Here is a 19,477-nt window from a genome sequence, read left to right on the forward strand (position 1 = left end):
TTTTGTTGAACATTATAATACAGCTTTAAATTGTGATAAAACTCTTAAACAGAAAGTGCAAACCAGACAATGCTAGCAAAGTGCAGGATTTTTAACAGTATTTTACGAGCTTTATTGTGTATTTATAATTGATATAATAGGCATTTACTTAGTAATTCATATCTTAAATTTAAAAAAATTAAAAGATTTTTCAATGCAAATTTCCGGGCGCATAGATGGCGCTCTTGAGGTGCTTTTGAAACCTGTCAGCTCTTTACCTCCCCACCCGATGAGAACGGGTGACGTCAGAGTTGAAGCTGGACCAACATGGCGGCCGTCCTGAGGCTTGTAAACAGAGGCACCTTAAGTTCAGCAATGGGGCAGCAGTATCTGACGTTTAGCTCCGCACCAAAGGTCCAAGCAGTGAGTTTATTTTCAGTATTGTTAGTTTATAGTGGATTTATCTTCCAGCAGGTTGCACTATGCATGTTTAGGCAGCAGCCCTGGATAGCACTTCCTGTTGGCTAGCTAGCTGTTCGCGTCCTCTACGGTGAAGCTACATAGGTTTAGTCACCCAGATAGTGGTTAGTTGGCTATTTGTCAGGCTCAGCAGGCCAGCAATGTGCAATATAGCATTCACAGGTAAAGCCAATTGGCTGTATTTAATGTGTGTGTGTGTGTGTGTGTGTGTTTGTGCAGGTGGGTGTCAGAGCGGGTCAAGCTCTTCCAGAAAGGGTGAAAATAGTGGAGGTGGGACCCAGAGATGGCCTCCAAAACGAAAAGGTGACGTTGTTTATAAAGATAATTGTTCAATTTAATCACACAGCAGCTTTCACTGCCAGTGGATCCCTCAAGCTAGCGTTAACACTGCTCACAATTGTCAGTTCTTAACTGTCATTGTTGTACTGAGGCAGAGCAGGTGCATAGCTGATGTGTTGTGTAACCAGGTGAAACTATCTCTCAGTCATGCATCCTGTCGGAGGATTTTTTGTTTTGTGTTGTTTTTCTCAAGTGTTCCTCATCTTGTTGCTTTCCTGCTTCCTCTCTCAGACTATTGTGCCCACAGAGACGAAAATTCACCTGATTGACATGTTGTCAGCCTCAGGGCTGCCAGTCATTGAGGCCACCAGCTTTGTATCTCCAAAATGGGTTCCACAGGTGAGTTTGTTCCCCCAGAGCTGTTCATATGGAAAGTGCAGCTGACACACCCTACTGAGGGCAGCACAGAAACTGCAGTGGCTTGGAATGACAGTGATTTGAATAGTTTTTGATGTTTTTGCCCAATTATTAGATGGCAGACCAGGTGGAGGTGATGAAGGGAATCAGTAGGATACCAGGAGTATCTTACCCAGTCCTCACCCCCAACCTCAAGGGTTTCCAGGCCGCTGTGAGTGCCAAGCATCATAACCCAACACTCTTTCCAAGCAGTTACATAAACATCCATCTTTTTTTTTATCGACGGTAATGTGTCTTTTCCTTGCTCTTACTTACTACAGGTGAAAGCAGGAGCCTCAGAGGTGGCCATATTTGGTGCTGCGTCTGAGCTGTTCAGTAAGAAGAACATAAACTGCTCAGTGGATGAGAGTTTACAGCGCTTCAATGACGTTATGAAAGCAGCCAAAGAGGCTGGTGTGCCAGTTAGAGGGTAGGCTTACTGGCTTCCTCTTGAACATAAACAGCTATATAAATCATTGGAGTTATATGGTTTGATTCCTTTCAAGAGTTTCATCTGTGTTTCTTTCCACCACAGTTATGTGTCATGTGTTGTTGGATGTCCGTATGAAGGCAAGGTGGCACCTGAAAAAGTTGCATATGTGAGTTCTTACCTGATACACATTTACGTCACCTAAGCTGGCAGAAATCTTTTTATCCTCCCAAGACAAAAACGCGAAGACTTGTAGAAGCAGCTCAAGCTTTCTTTCTATCCTGTAGGTAGCTAAACGTCTGTACTCCATGGGCTGCTACGAAATCTCCCTCGGTGACACTATAGGAGTGGGGACCCCAGGTAGCATGATTGAAATGCTGGAGGCAGTGAGCAAAGAGGTGCCAATCAGTGCCTTGGCAGTACACTGCCACGATACCTACGGGCAGGCCCTGGCTAACATCCTCGTAGCCTTACAGGTCAGACTTGGTTGTGATTATTTTAAAGTTGAAGTGCACATGTGGTGTGATAGTATCCATTTAGGTGATCTATTGATGGAGCAGTCTTTACTGTATTAAAGATTTCCTTTGTGTTACAGATGGGAATCGGTGTCGTTGACTCATCGGTGGCTGGATTGGGTGGTTGTCCGTATGCCCAGGGGGCTTCTGGGAATGTTGCTACTGAAGATGTAGTCTATATGCTGCATGGACTTGGGATTCAAACAGTAAGAGTTTCTTCTCAGTTTCTTTATGATAGAAATTAAAGATGCTGCTTTTGTTTTTATGCTTATTCAACTTCTACTGTTCAAGTTAGGAACTGCCTGTCACAAATGCTTGCTTCATTACAGTCAGATGGCAGAGAGTTGTCAGATAATTGAAAGGGCAGAAAGAGACAACTAAATCTCTGAGAACAGGGAACTGAGAACATAAGAAATAAGTCACTGGTAACAGAAATTGGAAACTTGTCATTAAAATCAGTGCAGATTTAAATAGAAACAGGTTTCTGTTCTAGTGTCAAGTGCCATTAATGCCTTTTTAAAAAGCTGGAATGATCAGGCTCGTTGCTTCAGTGAAGCCATTGTTAAAGCTTCAGTATAGAAATACAAGGTTTGTCTTGCTCATTCATTAATGCTCTAGGTTGATTTTACTTTCTGGCCTGGGGGAAATATATCAAAAAAAGTGTCTGTATATTGTTAATATTTAAGCCATTATTGAAGGAAGAAAGAAAAACATCAACACAATATGTGATTCCAGATGTTTGAATAGTAGTGCAGGTAAAATAGGAAGGAGAAGCATTTTAAATGAAACATTATTAATTTATTTACTCTATCTAGTGTGTTCTTTGATTATTAGGAAAAGCAGCTCTTTCCTTAATTAAATGCGCCAAGCTTTGCAGGATGTTCCACCCAATCATTTAGTTCTAATTATCGTGTACAATTGGAGCTCCTTCAAGTTTGACCCTTTGACTTTCCATCTTCATTTCAGGGAGTGGACCTCTCAAAGCTGATGGATGCTGGAGCTTTTATCTGTCGAACACTCAACAGGAAGTCCAACTCTAAAGTGGCACAGGCAGTCTGCAAACTGTAGACACAAATCAACCTGTTGGCTCTCTCCCATACTGTACACTGCAGCGTAATCATGTAACCTGGAGCCATCATCTGCTGTTTGCACAGTTCTTAGTTTGATTTACCTTCTACCACTATGAGAGTATTACTTTTAATATTTCAGTGGTAGTTACCCCACCTTTTTGTTTCTGAATAAAATATCTGATTAGATGTTCACTAAATGAAAGTATGGCTGGAACAGTGCCTTATGTAAAGTCAGTCTAATCATACACATCCTACCAGTCAGAAGCAATGCCTTCACCTGTTTCTTTAATATGGTGCTTACATTTCTTCCTGGGCAGTGGAGAAGCAGAAGTGAAGCACATACTTTGTTTATTATGATATAAACTCACTGTTGGTGTCAGACAGAGACAGAACTGTGTGCAGTGATCACTGTCAGATGAATTATCGAAGGCATCTATGGAAATGACCAGCCTTTGAATTTGGGCATTTTACTAGCCTGTGGAAAAATGTTGGTGTGCTGTATTCCACTGATCTTCAAAATGTGTTTTTATTTTAAATTGTAGGATTTCTAGTTTTACTGGATTATTTATTTTAAAATGTACATATCCAAAAAAATTCTGAAAATAAAAATAAATGCTTATTTCTTAAATGTGTTTTTGATTTAAAATATACAGCACTGATTAATCGCATCTCTAAAACAAACTGAATGCTGTAAAGAAAGATTATTTAAAGGAATACGCTACATATTTTCCTAAAAAGAAAATTTAAAAAATGTGTAGATAGATCCAAAAATGATCCACCTCAAACATCAATTATGAGCAACTATATTGTGTCGCAGTATTTTCTTGTTTTCTTATTATTTTTGCTGTTTCTGGCATGTGTCTGGGCATCAGCATAAAGAAAACCCAGGTCACATTGGACTGATTCTTTCTGTCGCACCCTCATGGCTTACAGTAGCAACCTACAAATCCTGCATAGTATGACTTTAATTTAAGAGGACTGATCCTTGGATGTGTGATCAACATCAGAATTACACACTTAAATCAGAAGGTGGGTTGGTGATATGAGACATTAAGGTACGAGCCAACCTTTTTCAATCTCCATAGAGATTTTTGAGTTTGTTTTGTGCAAATGATTCAGAATAAACAAAAAGTCTTTCCTTTACCACACCTTGTAGAAACCAGCCTGACAAGTTCAACAGGCAGGCAGAGATTCTTACTGCAGGACTCGGCAACACTTAAAAACATGTATGACAGATGGAGAGAATGACATGTCGTGGTGAATTGTAATTATGAGTCAGAGGCAATGGAAAAATTCCATTCGGTAAATGATAAGAGACCAGATAGTAATCGAGGAGAAAAAAATGTTATCCTTCGAAAGCTGTTAATAATGACTCGCTTAAGACTGATCTGTGTTCGCTGCACTATCGACAGCTGAAATCTGTACAACAGAAAGACATATCAAAAGGTACTGGCATTGGATACAAATACAGAACGTAAATTTTAACTGATAAAGACTCAGCATACACATTTACAGACTTATGTCTCTCTCTTGCACTGGCATGGATAAAGTTAAACTAAAATGGGAACATAATCTGGGAAAACATCTAACACTAGAACAGTAGAACACTAAAGCAATGTATGAAGTGTTGTAAAAGCTACCCGTCATACTTGAGTAGAAAAGTCTTACAGTACTTCATCATAAATGCACTTTAGTAAGATTAATTTTTTGCAATAAATGTCCTTAAGTATAAAAAGTACAACTAAAAGTAAATTAACATTTACATTTAGGGCATTTAGCAGACGCTTTTGTCCAGAGCACCTTACAATAAGTACAGTTATCAAACAAGTTATCAAACAAATGTAGTGACTATAAGTACTCTATCTGCTGCCACAGTGTATATTAGTGTAAAGCAGCAGAAATAGAAAGAAATAGAGAAATCCTGTAAACAATGACTGATGATTATTCTAAGCAAGTATATTATATTTACATCTTTTTTTCTGTAACCTCTGGTGTACTGTCATTATATTGTGTATTTGGTTTTTTTTCTGCTAAAAATCTTAACAAGAAAAAACACAGAGCAGAAACACACATTCAAAATTTATTATATTTAAATGTGTATGTTTTTTGTTTTTTTTTTAAAATATTTACAAGTGCAGAAAATACATTTCCACCTGACGTCCGCAGTGGACAACTCTGGACTAATTGTTCAATGAGCCACTGATTTGTCCAGCCTTCCTCCCACCTCCTCCACTGAGCTCCAGCTCTAACAGCACAGGGTTAAACAGCAGCATTCCCTTCGCTTTATTTAAATCAACAGTGGTCTTGGATGAGGCCGGTTTGTGTACAAGCACGTCTAAACAGAGGCAGTCTATGTACAACGTGTGGCTGTGCAGAATAAACCTGAGAACAAGTATATACCTGCCAAGGAATTAGATGAAGAAATATACCAGTGATACAGTATATGGAAAACCTTATCTGAGAAAATAAATGCAGTAAAAAATATAAAATATTTTTGGCCAGTTTTCAACCCTTCAAGTATTACTCAGCCATAAGTGTATGACTTCGGAGTGTTCACACTCCAAGTCATTGTCGTGTGTCGTTGTTAACCAGTCTCCAATGACCTGACATTAGGTAGAGAAGATGAAGCTATATTATAGGCGAGATCACTGAAATGTACAGCTAACACTCAAAGACAACAGAGCGCCCTGACACTCCACTGTAGACACTGGCAGCAAGGGTGAATACCTCCGCCAGGTGTGTCCTGCCTTCGTGTGTGACTTTCCTTCCCCTCCCGTGCTAAGACTCCAATCACAAGAAAGACCGAGACACCTCACTGGAATGTTCCTGTGCGAGTGAAGGGGTGAAGCTAAGAAGGCACACAGTCCTGTATTGTATTCGAATAAAAAGCTGACACATCGATAACAAATCAATTTGGCTCTAGCTGACTTGTAAATATTGTGGATGTTGACTTGGAAACCAAAGTTCAGGCGCTCAAAAAGAGCCTTAGACGTAGACACAGGGGCCCACAGGAAGAACCCAGAGCGGATGACTCAGCTTCCTGACACACACTGTCGTTTGGCTCAGAGTTCTGAGTCTGTTTTCAGAGGTTTGTTTGTTGGGTTCCAGCCCAAGCACTGCCGATCTCCTGCTCTTCAGCCCGATTCCAAATCTCGATCAGGAAATGGACAGATTCGGAGCGGAGGCCCTTATCTTCTCCTCAAGTATGAGCGCTGATGGCCTGGAGGAAGCCTTGTACGCACTCCTGAAGGACGGAGGATTTTCCTTCAGCGCCCTGAACTCCGGCTCCGGCCTCATCACAGTGTCACTGCAGTTGTTGAAGTGGTCGTCATTGTACTTGTCGTGATACGTGGCCATGTCCCGATTGCGCCTCTTCACCTTGTTCGTGCACCGCACGATGCGCTTGGAGATGAGATAAATGATCTCGCAGATGTTCAGGACGATGCAGAGGGCCGAAGCTCCGACCATGAAGTAGGTGAAGACCTTCTTCTCAGTGGGGTGGCCGATGTAGCAGTCCACCTGGTTGGGGCAAGGCGACACCTCACACTTAACCAGCCTGGGGAGGTAGAAGCTGTCGTAGATGCGGTGGAGGATGTAGAGGAAGGACACCTCGATGCCCGTCTTTACGAAGAGGCTGATCAGATAGGTCCACCACAGGCCGCCGTGCTTCTTGCCCGTGTTTTTGTACAGCTTCCTCTCCTCGCCGTGCTTGGCCTTGTACTTGCGCTCGCGGTCGTCACGGTACGCCACGTGCATGACCACCATGAAGGACGGGCAGGTGACGAAGATGAGCTGCAGTGCCCACAGGCGGATGTGGGAGATGGGGAAGAAGTGGTCATAGCAGACGTTGGCGCAGCCGGGCTGCTTGGTGTTGCAGTCGAAGTCTTTCTGCTCGTCGCCCCACACTCGCTCCGCCGCCACCACGTACACCATCACCCTGAAGACGAACACCACAGACAGCCATACGCGGCCGAACGCTGTGGAGTATTTGTTCACCCCGCTGAGGAGGGCTTGGAAGGTCTTCCAGTCCATGTCCTTGGCTGGCAGTCAAATATGCCTTCTCTGGGATTCTTCTCTCGCTGGTAGTCGTTTATCTTCAGACCTGGACGTGGCAGAATGAAGAATGGAGTGAATGTGCTGTCATTGTCACCCTGCGAACATCCGTGTTAGTGCTATCCCACTCAACACCTTTTATAACAAACAGCCTTTCATTCTGACTGTGTCATTTATCTTCCAAGGCTGATTTAATATGAGGACGTCTCCAACATGTCTCATTTATCAACCCAACCGTTAACAGTGACACAGTTGGTCAGGCCCTGTGCCAAACTGTGACTGAGAAAAAAAAAAACAAGTTGGACCAACGTTATTAACACACCTAGAGTTCTGGGTCTCAGGAAGCGAAATTCCCCATTTCACAGCTTTATATACAAACGTTTATTTCAGAAAGAGATTAAAAGCTATCAGCCATCTGTTCTGTATCTTAACAAGCAGTATTTAGTCATCTGAACGCGCGAGTCTCAGCAAGAAACGGCTTTTTACGCACAGGCTGAATGCGTAATTTGGACATGTTTTCGTGACATCTTTGGCTCTTTCGCTACATATGAGCCTTTGTTCAACCACCGGAGCTACGTGATCGTTTCGTTGGCTGCCGTGTAGAAAAGCCAGCGAAGCAACACATTTGAAGACCCTCGTTTCCAGTTGGCTAACACGCGAGCTCGAACGCTGAACTCATCTCAGACACATCAAAAAGTTCACTGCCGTGATTTATCACTTACCCAGGGAAAAGTGTTAGTCCATTCCTCGTTGAAAGACACGCGGCTACGTTTGTTTCCGGTGAATGTCTCGATGCTCTGATGTCGTTTTAGTGCTTCAACGCATAGATTTTTGGATCCCGTCGACAGGTAGAGAAGCGCAGCGTCGAGAAATGCGCCTGTGGGTGTGGTTACAGAAGAAAGACTGGAGCTGCCCCGAGATGTTCCTCTCTCTCTCTCTCTCTCTCTCTCTCTCTCTCTCTCTCTCTCTCTCTCTCCCACACTCTGGCAAGTCGAATACTTTTTTTTTTTTTCATCACACATCACAGAAACCGTCTCCAGGTACTCTGGGTGTGATTTCTATGAAGACAAGCACAAAAACAATCAAGTCTGGAGCCAGATAACCAATCACAGGCCACACATGGTTCAGCCCCGTGATGCCACCATGGGGACCACAGGGGGGTAAAGGTGATGGGGGGGGGGGATTCAACAAGATTTCACATGGCCCTGAACACATGACAGACAGGAGTACAACCCAGTGTCAAATGGGCAAAATCCTCTTACAATAGCTGTTTTGCTCATGACTTTGTTTGTCATTGTTTTTTTTTAATATTCAGTGTTTCCAGGAAAAGATTGTCTTCTCCCTGCCCCAACTTGCCTCTGAGTGCCTCAGTGTGCGTAAGTTGACAGAGGCAGACACACCCTGAGGTGAATGCATTTTTTTGTTGTTGTGCATGTCTCTTTTTGCTGCGAGCTTCCTGACGTGGTACGAGCGCCGGGCAGCATTTTGTTTTGTTTAGTTTTGTGCGATTTAGCGGGTGGAGAGGAGGTCAGAGTGGAGAGAGCAGTTCAAATATTACAGTGGGAATTCCTTTCCAAAGATATGCAAGATATGTCCCTCTCCAGTCAAAAGCTTTTCTTTGCGTTCCTACAGCTGAATGTTTGTGCTTCACTGTGTAGTACATAGGTGTGATGTGGATGCTTGAACGGGGCTCTGTGGGGTTTTGGAGAAGAAATTCCATGACAGAGTAAACAAGCTGTTCTCGGGGAGAAAATAAGGTCCCAAGAATACTGTTCTACCCCAAAACTACATAATGCACCTTTAAAGCTACAGAGAATCCTCCTGCCAGTCAGTTAAACTATTGCAATCTATCTACATAATCATAGATTCAGTATTATTCTGACATAAGGGACAAAAATAGATGAACTTTTTAAGGACTCTTACAATTTTTCTTTGTTTTGTTAACTACATCATGAAACGTGTATGTAGGGAAGCTTGACATTTCACTGTGCTTTTTTTTTTTTTTTTTTTTTAAATCTAGCAACCTTAAAGGTGCTTTGTGTTTCCCTCTTTCTTTCAAAAACCGAGCTCTTCTCAGATGACACTGTCACAATTCATGAACTCTCAGCGGTCCTACACACATCCTTATTGTCAGACCATGAGCCTTTGTCTCCACTGAACCGTCCGCCTGATTTCGAAACCAAACTTTTCACACTTTCAAACGCTTTGCAGACAGGATTTGCCAGTCAAACAGCACTACTACATCTATGCCAGTATCAAATATGAGCTGGAACACAATGCCAAATCTGTACCAGCGCTTGTCAGTTCTTGCATGCCCACAACAGAAGTTATTGAAATCCTGCGTCTAAGTTATATAACAGGAGACTTGTTCAGACATCACTAGTCTCCGGTTTAAATCCGGTTTATGTCTATTGCTTGGTACAATCGCATGCAATGTTTTCAATAGGCTCATGACAAATAGGGGCCCCCGGCAGAGGAGAAGGAAGTGAAAACTTTCTTGAGAAAACTTTGATTTACAAGGTTGTGGTATGGGAATTGCTGAGATGCCACATTCATAGAATACAAACATCTGAGATATAAGTTAAATTAGTAAACATACTGCTACTTGTTCTAACATATGATGTTACATTAAAAGTTGAGATACTAGTCAACCTTTGTTTATATGCCCAGTGTCCACAGTACCACTAAGTTTAAACCATCATATTGGGTTAAGCTAACATTAGCTAGCTAACAGTTAACCATCTAAGGGGACCTAACAGGTCCATAAGCTGAGGTTTGGAGGCGATTTTGACCGAATACGGCTCTTACATGACAGAATATCAAAGTGACACATTTTCAACACATTTTTAGGTGTACTTGAAGGTGCAATATCGGCCGCCTGTCAAAGTCATACTTAAGACAAATATCTGGTAGCATATTATCTGAGTAGCTGTTGACTTCTGCTAACTGTAGCTGCTGTTAGCTTGTTAGTTCAGTTAGCCGCGCAGTTAGCAATAATGAATGGGAGCTTTGGGACCAGGACAGGCTGGGGTTAGCTGGTTAGCAAGCTAACTTCAGTATATCTCTGGAACACAATACATAAACATCAAAATATAAAAACTGATTTTTTTTTTCTCACAATTTGTTTTCAACTAAAATTGTTCCATATTGCATAATACATATTGCATATTTTAACTAGCTAACGGCAGCAATAGCAGTGGTCATGACTACCTCAAAGACAGCAGTCTGGTGGCAGGCTAAAACATGGGTGCCCACAAGCAATTGAGTGAAGAGTAACACTATGAGGAGACGCAGGCCTCTCTAAGTCAAACACTTCCAAGTCTTGCAGCCATGAGCTAAAACTCTCAGGATTTTGTTACATGTCTCAACCGCAGCTGTGATATTCAGGAAAATCATCTTTGACATGAAGGGTGAGCACGTGATCACAACATCCGTACTCGCAGCATTAAGAGCTGTTCAGTCGACAAGGATTACATTTAAAGGGGGGTGGTAGAAAAGTTCTTTGCTGTAGATGAAGAACTGGACGAAGCGGTCGGTCTGCTGGGACACACCTGGAGGAATGCACCTTGTGAGTCACCATCTGCCAGCTGCAGGTCTCAACAAGGCCCACAGGCACGACAGGATAAACAGTTTGCGTTGCTGGTACTGAAGTACTAGAGAGCAGAAAAATTGAGGACAAAGAGAAGAGAAAAACCACCCCAATAAAGATGGGAGGGTCCCCGTGATTTAGAGTGCCACCCAGTCAGGCTGGACCAACAGAGAGAAAACTCAGATGACACACTGAAGCTAGTAGAAGTGCTAGTAGATATTACTTTTTTTTTTTTAATTTAGAGCATAGATACTGTTTGGACACTATTTCCTCCAAGCAAAGTGATAATTAGTTGAGACGTCATCATTTCACCCAGTCAGCCTATTGCGTCACTACTGAAAGAAGATGATGTCCGTCTGCAGTGATTTCTCAGGAGTAACTCACTCACACACAAGTACACCTGTCATGTACTTGTATGCAGATGAGTTACTCTTGAGAAATCTCTCACACAAAAAAAACATGTCTCTACTTCTTCCTTCCTCATATTTTGAGTTTAAAGGGATGATGATTTAGATTTCAAGCTGTTGCCAGCTCACTACAGCGGGGATCAAAAATGACATTCCAGGAGCAACTTGTCTTTCCTGAAACAGTGCCCCAGTTACTCTGATGATCCACAGACCACGCTCGTTAATAAGATTTCATCGGAACGACTGTCGACTGAAATAGACATTAATAGTTCTGATGAAATGTGTTCACAGAGGTGCCTGTAGATGATCCTGAGAGATACTTTGTTTGACTTCTTTTAATGTCATTCTTTAATGCTCTGAGTGGTGCAAGTTCTGGGTTGGTTTTGGGTTGGCATCAAAAGTCCCAGAGTCTAGAGCTATTTCACAGCCTCAGCAGCAGGAGAGTGTCTAAAAATACCTGCACGGATCAAATCCCACAAGACGTGATTGAGAAAGTGTGTCTTTTTCTACTCTCACCGCATCTCTCCTATCACACTTTGCAAAGTTTAAATACTGGAAACATCCGTTCACGGGCTGCACGGACCGACACATTCCTGTGCTGGGTGGATCCATGTGTGTCAGCACCGATGAACTGAACCGAGGAGTGGGAGACTCCTCCTCCACCCTTCATAAAGTACCAATCAAGCTAAACAATGAGGGTGCTGATCCTAGCAACAGTGTGCCAGTGGGGAGGGAGGGCTGCATGAAACACATGGAAATAAGTTGTAGAAGAAAGGGAGTTCGAGGTCTTTGTCAGACCACAGGGCTCGAGCAGAGTCAACAAAAGCTTTGGCTGGGTTTACATTGTTCATTAGTGGATTTCCTAACACTCCTTTTACATTTTGTGTAACTGTTACAGGGCAGAGCTACTGTGTATGGATCTCTCTTAATAATGGAAAAAGAACTAATTTTCAAAAACACGTAAATCTTTAATGAAAAATAATATAAACAATCATGCAGCCACACTGCATCTCCACACTGAAATATGCACATCCTGATACGATTAACAGCTGTGTTTACAACACTCAATTTCAGCTCCATTGCTCTCATCTGCTTGTAAGAGGACAGCAACGTGAAACAGTAACATGCACAACAGTACAATCTTTAAACCTTTTGATAAATTATGTAGACTATTGCCAAAGACTCACATATGAACATTTGAGTGAACTGAAGGGAGAAGAACAGTCTGAAGTAAACATTTGGAGGTCTGGCTCTGAGCAGAAGGAAAATCTTACACAGAAAACCACATGTGTTTGTAAAACCATACTCTCCAAACCATGGTGACTCATGTAATTGGTATCAAGGCTAGATCTGTCACTGTGCCACGCAGATTTTTTTCCTCTTTTCTTTCCTGTGCAAGGGTATAACCCTTGCACAGGAAAGAAAAGAGGAAAAAAATCTGCGTGGCACTTCATCCGTAAAAAAAGCTCCTACCCCAACACAAAATAGTGAGCACATTCCACATTAATGACACATGGGTCTTGTGGCACAGAAACAGTGAGGAACTACTTTAGTTCTAGTTCAGAGCCTGAGCAGAGAAATGTCGGCTGCCAAGTCTTTGAAGGGAAGTGCCTGCAGAGTGAGGACAAGCACCTTTTTTCTTTTCCATGTCCTTGTTCTCCCATGAGGTCTTTCAGCATCTCAAGATATGGCCAAGCTGTATGAAGGAGCAGGCGTCTCAGGGGTGCTTTTGCCTGTCAGCTTTATTGAGTTTGACTCCATCAAGGTGCTTCCACTGGACAGCGTGTTGGTCATGACGTGGTGAGAACTATGGAGCGAGGTGAGGCATTCGCGGCAGCGTTTGCCGACCAGGTAGAGGATTTCAAAAATAGAGAGCAGGATGCAGACCAGGCTGGTGACAACCATGAAGAGGGTGAAGATTCTTTTCTCAGTCGGCCGAGAGATGAAGCAGTCCACCTTGTTGGGACAGGGCTTTTGCTCGCACTTGATGAGCGAGGGGAAGTCGTAGCCCTCGTAGATGTGGTAGAGGAGGTAGACAAAAGTGATGTCAACGCCTATTTTGAAGACCAGGGTGAGGACGTACGTCCACCACAGGCCTCCGCGTTTCTTGCCAGTGTTCTGGTAGAGGCGGCGGCAGTTCTCTCCATACTTGAGCTTGTGTTTACGTTCCCTGTCCTCCCTGTAGGCGACGTGCATCACCACCAGGAGAGAGGGGCAGGTGACGAAGATGAGCTGCAGGGCCCACAGGCGCACATGGGAGACGGGGAAGAAGTGGTCGTAGCAGACATTGTGGCACCCGGGCTGAGCCGTGTTGCATTTGAAGTCTTTCTGTTCATCGCCCCAGACCTTCTCCGCCGCCACCACAAACACCATGACCCTGAAGAGGAAAACGATAGAGAGCCACACTCGGCCGAAGGCAGTGGAGTACTTGTTCACCCCACTGAGGAGGCCCTGGAGGAATGCCCAGTTCATGGTGAGGTTTGTTCACTGTCTAGCTTCTCTTCCTGCTGATGGAAGACAGAGGAACCTCTTTTCAGCTGGAACGGCACAGACAAAATTCAGGTACCTACTAGCCCAAGCAAAAAAAAAAAAAAATCATGTCACAAATGTAGGAGGCAGCTGAGACAACAAGGCAACAAACGGCGGTGGGAACGTCATTAACATATAAATACACGTTTACATATCTTTAAGGCAAAAATCTAAAAGGTATAAGTGCAAAACAGCATATAAATCTGCCTTCAAACGTTCACTGAACAAGAAACTTTCATGTCATAAGTAAAAATATTTTCATTCGCCCCTCTGTTGACATACAGTCCGACAGCTCTGACTCAAATCAGCCACTCTCCCCGCATCGACAGCGTTTAACGCGCTCAAGTTTTGTACATTCCGTGCGTAATTACGCATATACAACATACCCACATCTAACAACCTACTAAATCGAAATCCGAAAGTCCGACTCGTAAACATACAAATGAAATGTACATACTTACAGTTTAAATCGCTGTTGTTACGGTCCAGCGTCGGAGCGGGCTTCGGATGAGCCTCACCGATGAGTAGCTGAGCAGATTTCTCAACACAGGACGGGAGTGGAGGGGGTGGAGCTGTCCGTCTGCCCTTTCTTCTTTCTTGCCACCCGACCCGCTCAGGTGTGGCAGCCCCATTCCTCTATACACAATACTTGTTTGTCCAATTAAGTGAAGTAGGCGGGCCAAGATTTTCTTTATGATTTTTTTTTTTTTTTTTTTTTTTTGAGCGTGGCGTCGTCAGACTGGCTCCCAGCACGTGATCGATTCACAATTTACATGAAGCTCAGTAAATAGTTTTCATAATAAACAGGTGATATATTTTAGCATGAATGATTTGTATGATGTGAAATATTTAGAAGCAAAATACACGTGTTTATAATTATGGCAATACTGACAGCCAGTTACCGGTTTACTTTTTTAATCAGCCCAACTTCAGAATAAGGACAACATGCTCTAAATAGGTAATTGTGCAACTATAAAAAAAAAAGGGGGGGGTAAGCCAAAAACCAGCAGATTAATGTGGCATTTATTTTGTAAGCAATGATAAGTTTATTTAAATAGGACATTTAAAGAACAGAGTGCTTCACAAAAGAATGACAGACATCAAGCTGTGGTTTCTTTATAAAAAAAAATGTTTATTGAAATATTTACATGGCAGGTGGTGTGGGTTCAAAGTACAAAAGACCATGAACACACTTGTGATCACCGACATCCTCTGCCTCCATAGACTCATACAAAACAAGCAGACACTCCTTTTTCATTCACACATATTCTCCACAGTCAGAGATGATGACTTTCTGCTTCGGCTTGCCGTCTTTTGATCCCTGAGCCTGCATGGAGAAAAAAAAAAAAGGTTTTTCAAGATAGAGCAATTATTTGCCAAAGTGCAGCATAATTGTCTTTAAAATGGTACAAACTAATCACAAAATGGCCAATATAACATGAAGCTTAGAGAAATATATCTGAGATATATATTCTGAAGTGTACCGTTGCACACAGATTGAGCCAACAAACTTTATTGAAACGACAAACGTTTCAAAGCCGTGGGAGTCTTCATCAGAATGATGCTGAAGAGACTGTGAGCACTAGACAAGCTGTCGACCCCATGTGAAGCAGCTGAAGTGTGTTATACTTCTTTCTTCAAACAAGCCCATAGAGTTGTTAGTTTGTGCTCTTACAAACTTAAATAATAATAATAATAATAATAATAATAATAATAATAATAATAATAATAACAATAATAATAACCTAGATTACACTTGTGGACGGTATGATCACACATATTTTATTTTTGGAATTTAAATATAGATAGACAAATAGACAATCGTCAGCCTGTCATTCTGAAGTAAATCCTGACTGAACAGTTTAATGACTGGAGGAAAATGACACCATGCATGTAAATTGGTTCCCTATGAACCTAGCTTTCACTGTGCTCAGCCTGCCCACCAGGCTCAATTTTCCAGAAAAAAAGGACAAATTACAGCACAAAGGAAGCACGTCTGACATTGTGCACCCGAAACAGGTAGATGCATTGTATTCCCAGGTAGCTATACCCAGGTAACAGTGGAACAACTGGGATAAATGTGGAAACAAGTTATTGTTTGTAACAAGACCGAGTGGACGGGCACTCATTTGATGGAGAAAGTCGATGTTAAAGTCTGTTCAGTTATCAGTGGGACCTGAAACGTTCAAAACCACCATCCTTTCTACTAGATCAGTAAGTAACAACAACCTGCCAACTTATCAATATAACCGAGAGTCTTACTGAGATTGCGATTTCTAGAACATATTGGGAATAGAAACCTGTCGTTGAAAGAAATTGAAAAATAATTATTAATGTCTCTCTACCTCCATTGCACGGACCACATCCATTCCCTCTACCAGTTCTCCAAACACCACATGTTTACCATCCAGCCAGTCTGTTTTGTCTGTGGTGATGAAGAACTGAGAGCCGTTAGAGTTCGGCCCAGAGTTGGCCATGGAGAGCTGTCCTGTGAGCATGAAAGACAACATTTGGGCAGTTATCTTCATGATCTGCTGATGAACATAAACCATAAGCTCATTCAAAGAGAGAACAGACACAGACATTTTTACAAATTCCTCACCTGGAGCGGTGTGTTTGAGGACAAAGTTCTCATCGTCAAACTTCCGGCCGTAGATGGACTTGCCGCCGGTGCCGTTGTGATTAGTGAAGTCGCCTCCTTGGCACATAAACTGTGGGATGATGCGATGAAAGCTGCTGCCTTTGAAGCCAAAGCCCTTCTCGTGTGTGCACAAGCAGCGGAAATTCTCTAAAAAGACATGAAAAAACAAAGATATCACTATTTGCCAACTGATTTTTTGGTGATATCATAACACACTTGTTTAACACAGTTATTGAACACATGAATTCATTTCAGTATCTTTACCAATTCTTCATGCAAACAAACTTAACAATATACTGCGTATGGTGCTACAGTACATATGTATGACAAAGATGTGATAATGTAAGCCTGACAGCGCACATACACACCTGCTGTCATGGGAACAATGTCAGCCCGAAGGAGGAAGCGTAGTCTCCCTGCTGGCTTGTTTCCAATCTTGATGTCCATGTAAACCTGAGGATTGACTCTGCCCTTTTTGGCCGGGGGCTCACCCTGCAAAAAAAACATGTTACTATCTAAATATAGTTAAAAGTCGAAAGGTACCAAAGCACTTTAGAAAAAAGCCACCTCACCTCCTGTGTGGCAGTATTGGTTGTTTCTCCACCTGCTGCCTCAGCCTCAGCCTCTTCTGTCGTCTTCCCTGAGAACTTCTTCAACCAGTCATCGTCCGACCACACTGAAAGGAAAAGCAGAGTTAAAAATCCAAACCAAGGATTAAAATTTCTATATAATTTTCTACAAAGGGGGGTTTTATCAATCACCTGGTCGAGAAGAACCTTCTTTGATTCTCATGGGCTTGGCCGTGTTGACCCTGATAGTCCGTCCAAACAGCTCAGACTCATTCTTGAAGACAGAACAAAGACAAACGTCAAAATTAAAGCACTGGACTCACAAGCAAGCAAACTCACAACAGCTAGGACTCAGAAACAAAACTAAAATCCAGCAATGTGTTCCACTTACCATGTTATCGATAGCTGCAGCAGCATCCTACAAAAGAATGAACAGGTCATGAGCACAGAAACACTGACTGTGACAGTCCCACTATGTGTCAATTAACAAACCTCACGGCACTAAATTCGCTAGTGAGAGTACCCTTGGTTTTTCACTTAAAAATACCGTATTCCAATTAGGCTGTGTACAAAGGATAATGATAAATGTATTATTTTTTGTTTACAGAGTGTAATAATATCTTGTCTGTCTGCTGTTGTGTGTAATTGCTGCTGTTGTTTTGACAAGGTCTCCACTGAGAATGAGACGCCTATATAAATTAAGAGATATGAAAGAAATATGCTAGAGATGAAGCCATATTAATAACTGGGAACGTCCCCACTTGAACCTTAAATGCATTATGTTGCTACCATGGCTTACTATGGCCTATTTATGTTTTAAGACTGTATATAAGAAAATGATACAGAATGCCACCTCAATCATTACAGTAATGAATTTGCAATATTATTTTAATTGGGTAAATGAGGGATGCAATATATAATTTTTTATCACTGGCTATGTTTTAGTTTCGGTGAAAAAACTGGAAATAAAACGAGCCGATAACACCAGCCAAAACTGATTTTGTTGACTTAACAAAATGAAACATACACTCTTCAATGCAGGAGGAAATAAGAAGCCTGCTGTTACAGTGCCAGTGGCGTCAAACACTGCTGCTTAGTTTATAAACCTCTTTTAAAAACACCAACAATCTTAAATTAACTTGCTGGTATAGGCCATAACAAGCAGGTATTTATTGGATATATTATTGGACTTAGGGCTTATTTCAGAATACTGCAGTCTTTAGTGTGTGCTCCATCATTATAGGTGGTACATACCTCTCCCAATTCAAACTCAATGAACGCAAATCCTCTGTGCTTTTCTGAAAATAGAACATGACACATTAATATAGCTTAATACTTATCTTACCCACAGTTATGCAGTTATGCTGTGACAGTGCAGTTACCATCACACACACACACACACACTGATCTTACCTGTTTCATAGTCTAATGGGATCTGGATGTCTGTGATGTCTCCAAACGGAATGAAAGCTGCATGTAAAACCTTCTCATCCACCTCCTCTGCCAGGCCGCCTGTCAGAAATGCACCGAAATGACGCTTAGATTGTCGCGTATAGCTCAAAACTAACACTGAACATTTATACGTGTTTGTCTATTCATACAGAGAGGATAAAACTGCAGGTTTGCATCATGAACGTGCCCTCAGGGTACAAGAACCAATGAAACTCTGAGGCTAAAGCTGTTATATTTGGTTTATTTCGTTAACTTATACAACTCATTACACAACTGGACATGATATACCATTTTCCTGGTGCAGTGGAAAGTGACTGAGGTTTTAAATCGGCGAGATTGGCAGGTTTTCAGCTGCCGCTATCATGTTTTACCAGCTGCATCGTTACATATCAGAGTTTACTCATTATACGAGCACTCTACACACATTCATTTGTGTCACACTTTGTACTTATAAAGTAACAACATTATTACGCTTGCTATATATGATGAAGCAACACAACTTTAATAAGTTTTTATGAAAAGTAACAGTAACTTACCAACATACAGCACTCGTTTGTTAGCCGCCATATTGGATCTGGCTAACCCTTCAACTTTGACCCCCGCTGCTCGTGATTGGTGCAGAGCGATCGAAGCCCGCCTCCCTATGTCCAAATCCCCTGCAGCGCCGTCTGTCGGAGGAGACTGTCTGCAACTTGACAACTCATATTTACCTTTTTATCCCATCATATTAAACATTTTACATTATTGATGGTCTATTCCAGAGCCCCAGTATATCTGTGTGCAAAATACCAGAGCTTAAAATGGAAGCACCTAAATAGAATTCAGCCATCACTCACAGTATCACCTACACCTGTGATTTTGCTGCTGTGACATGTTAAAATGTGAAAAAAAAGGCCAGTTGAGGATGCTGGCTCACTGCCACACGCACGACTCACTAGTAGAACAGAACTGAGCTATCGTTAATGTTATCAGTAACACCTGTGTTTTTCTGTAATGACAAGTTGAAATGGCAGCTGTGAAATTACACG

At 42.1% G+C, this 19,477-nt stretch overlaps 4 protein-coding genes across 10 annotated transcripts; 1 reads left to right on the forward strand and 3 right to left on the reverse strand.

Annotated features, from left to right (window-relative positions):
• Positions 1–247: 247 nt before the first annotated feature.
• On the forward strand, positions 248–3,837 carry hmgcl (3-hydroxy-3-methylglutaryl-CoA lyase). Of its 2 annotated transcripts, none has more exons than XM_037071901.1 (9): positions 248–402; positions 679–762; positions 1,030–1,137; positions 1,271–1,366; positions 1,476–1,624; positions 1,730–1,793; positions 1,912–2,100; positions 2,220–2,345; positions 3,106–3,837. In XM_037071901.1, exons 1-9 carry the CDS (start codon positions 307–309, stop codon positions 3,205–3,207), a joined length of 1,014 nt encoding a protein of 337 aa, XP_036927796.1. In that variant the 5' UTR covers positions 248–306; the 3' UTR covers positions 3,208–3,837. The 2 variants fall into 2 exon arrangements, with proteins under 2 accessions (XP_036927796.1, XP_036927797.1); XM_037071902.1 differs by having other exon boundaries at positions 275–393.
• Positions 3,838–4,700: 863 nt separating this feature from the next.
• gjb3 (gap junction protein beta 3) lies at positions 4,701–8,187 on the reverse strand. The gene is made up of 2 exons (XM_037072732.1): positions 7,985–8,187; positions 4,701–7,311 (listed from the first exon to the last, which is right to left on the reverse strand). The coding sequence occupies exon 2, from the start codon at positions 7,239–7,241 to the stop codon at positions 6,366–6,368; it is 876 nt and encodes a 291-aa protein (XP_036928627.1). The 5' UTR covers positions 7,242–7,311; positions 7,985–8,187; the 3' UTR covers positions 4,701–6,365.
• Positions 8,188–12,514: 4,327 nt separating this feature from the next.
• Positions 12,515–14,500, reverse strand: LOC119004957 (gap junction beta-4 protein-like). Of its 6 annotated transcripts, none has more exons than XM_037072303.1 (2): positions 14,249–14,500; positions 12,515–13,765 (listed from the first exon to the last, which is right to left on the reverse strand). In XM_037072303.1, exon 2 carries the CDS (start codon positions 13,728–13,730, stop codon positions 12,939–12,941), a length of 792 nt encoding a protein of 263 aa, XP_036928198.1. In that variant the 5' UTR covers positions 13,731–13,765; positions 14,249–14,500; the 3' UTR covers positions 12,515–12,938. The 6 variants fall into 6 exon arrangements, with proteins under 6 accessions (XP_036928198.1, XP_036928197.1, XP_036928195.1 ...); XM_037072302.1 differs by having other exon boundaries at positions 12,515–13,795; positions 14,249–14,499; XM_037072300.1 differs by having other exon boundaries at positions 12,515–13,824; positions 14,245–14,498.
• Positions 14,501–14,893: 393 nt separating this feature from the next.
• Positions 14,894–19,120, reverse strand: ppie (peptidylprolyl isomerase E (cyclophilin E)). Its single transcript, XM_037072297.1, has 10 exons — positions 18,986–19,120; positions 18,411–18,509; positions 18,252–18,295; positions 17,389–17,415; positions 17,190–17,271; positions 17,001–17,104; positions 16,797–16,920; positions 16,390–16,575; positions 16,133–16,275; positions 14,894–15,114 (listed from the first exon to the last, which is right to left on the reverse strand). Exons 1-10 carry the CDS (start codon positions 19,014–19,016, stop codon positions 15,046–15,048), a joined length of 909 nt encoding a protein of 302 aa, XP_036928192.1. The 5' UTR covers positions 19,017–19,120; the 3' UTR covers positions 14,894–15,045.
• Positions 19,121–19,477: the final 357 nt, after the last annotated feature.

This window comes from Acanthopagrus latus, chromosome 16, assembly GCF_904848185.1.
Source record: "Acanthopagrus latus isolate v.2019 chromosome 16, fAcaLat1.1, whole genome shotgun sequence".
NCBI classification, from domain to species: Eukaryota; Metazoa; Chordata; class Actinopteri; order Spariformes; family Sparidae; genus Acanthopagrus; species Acanthopagrus latus.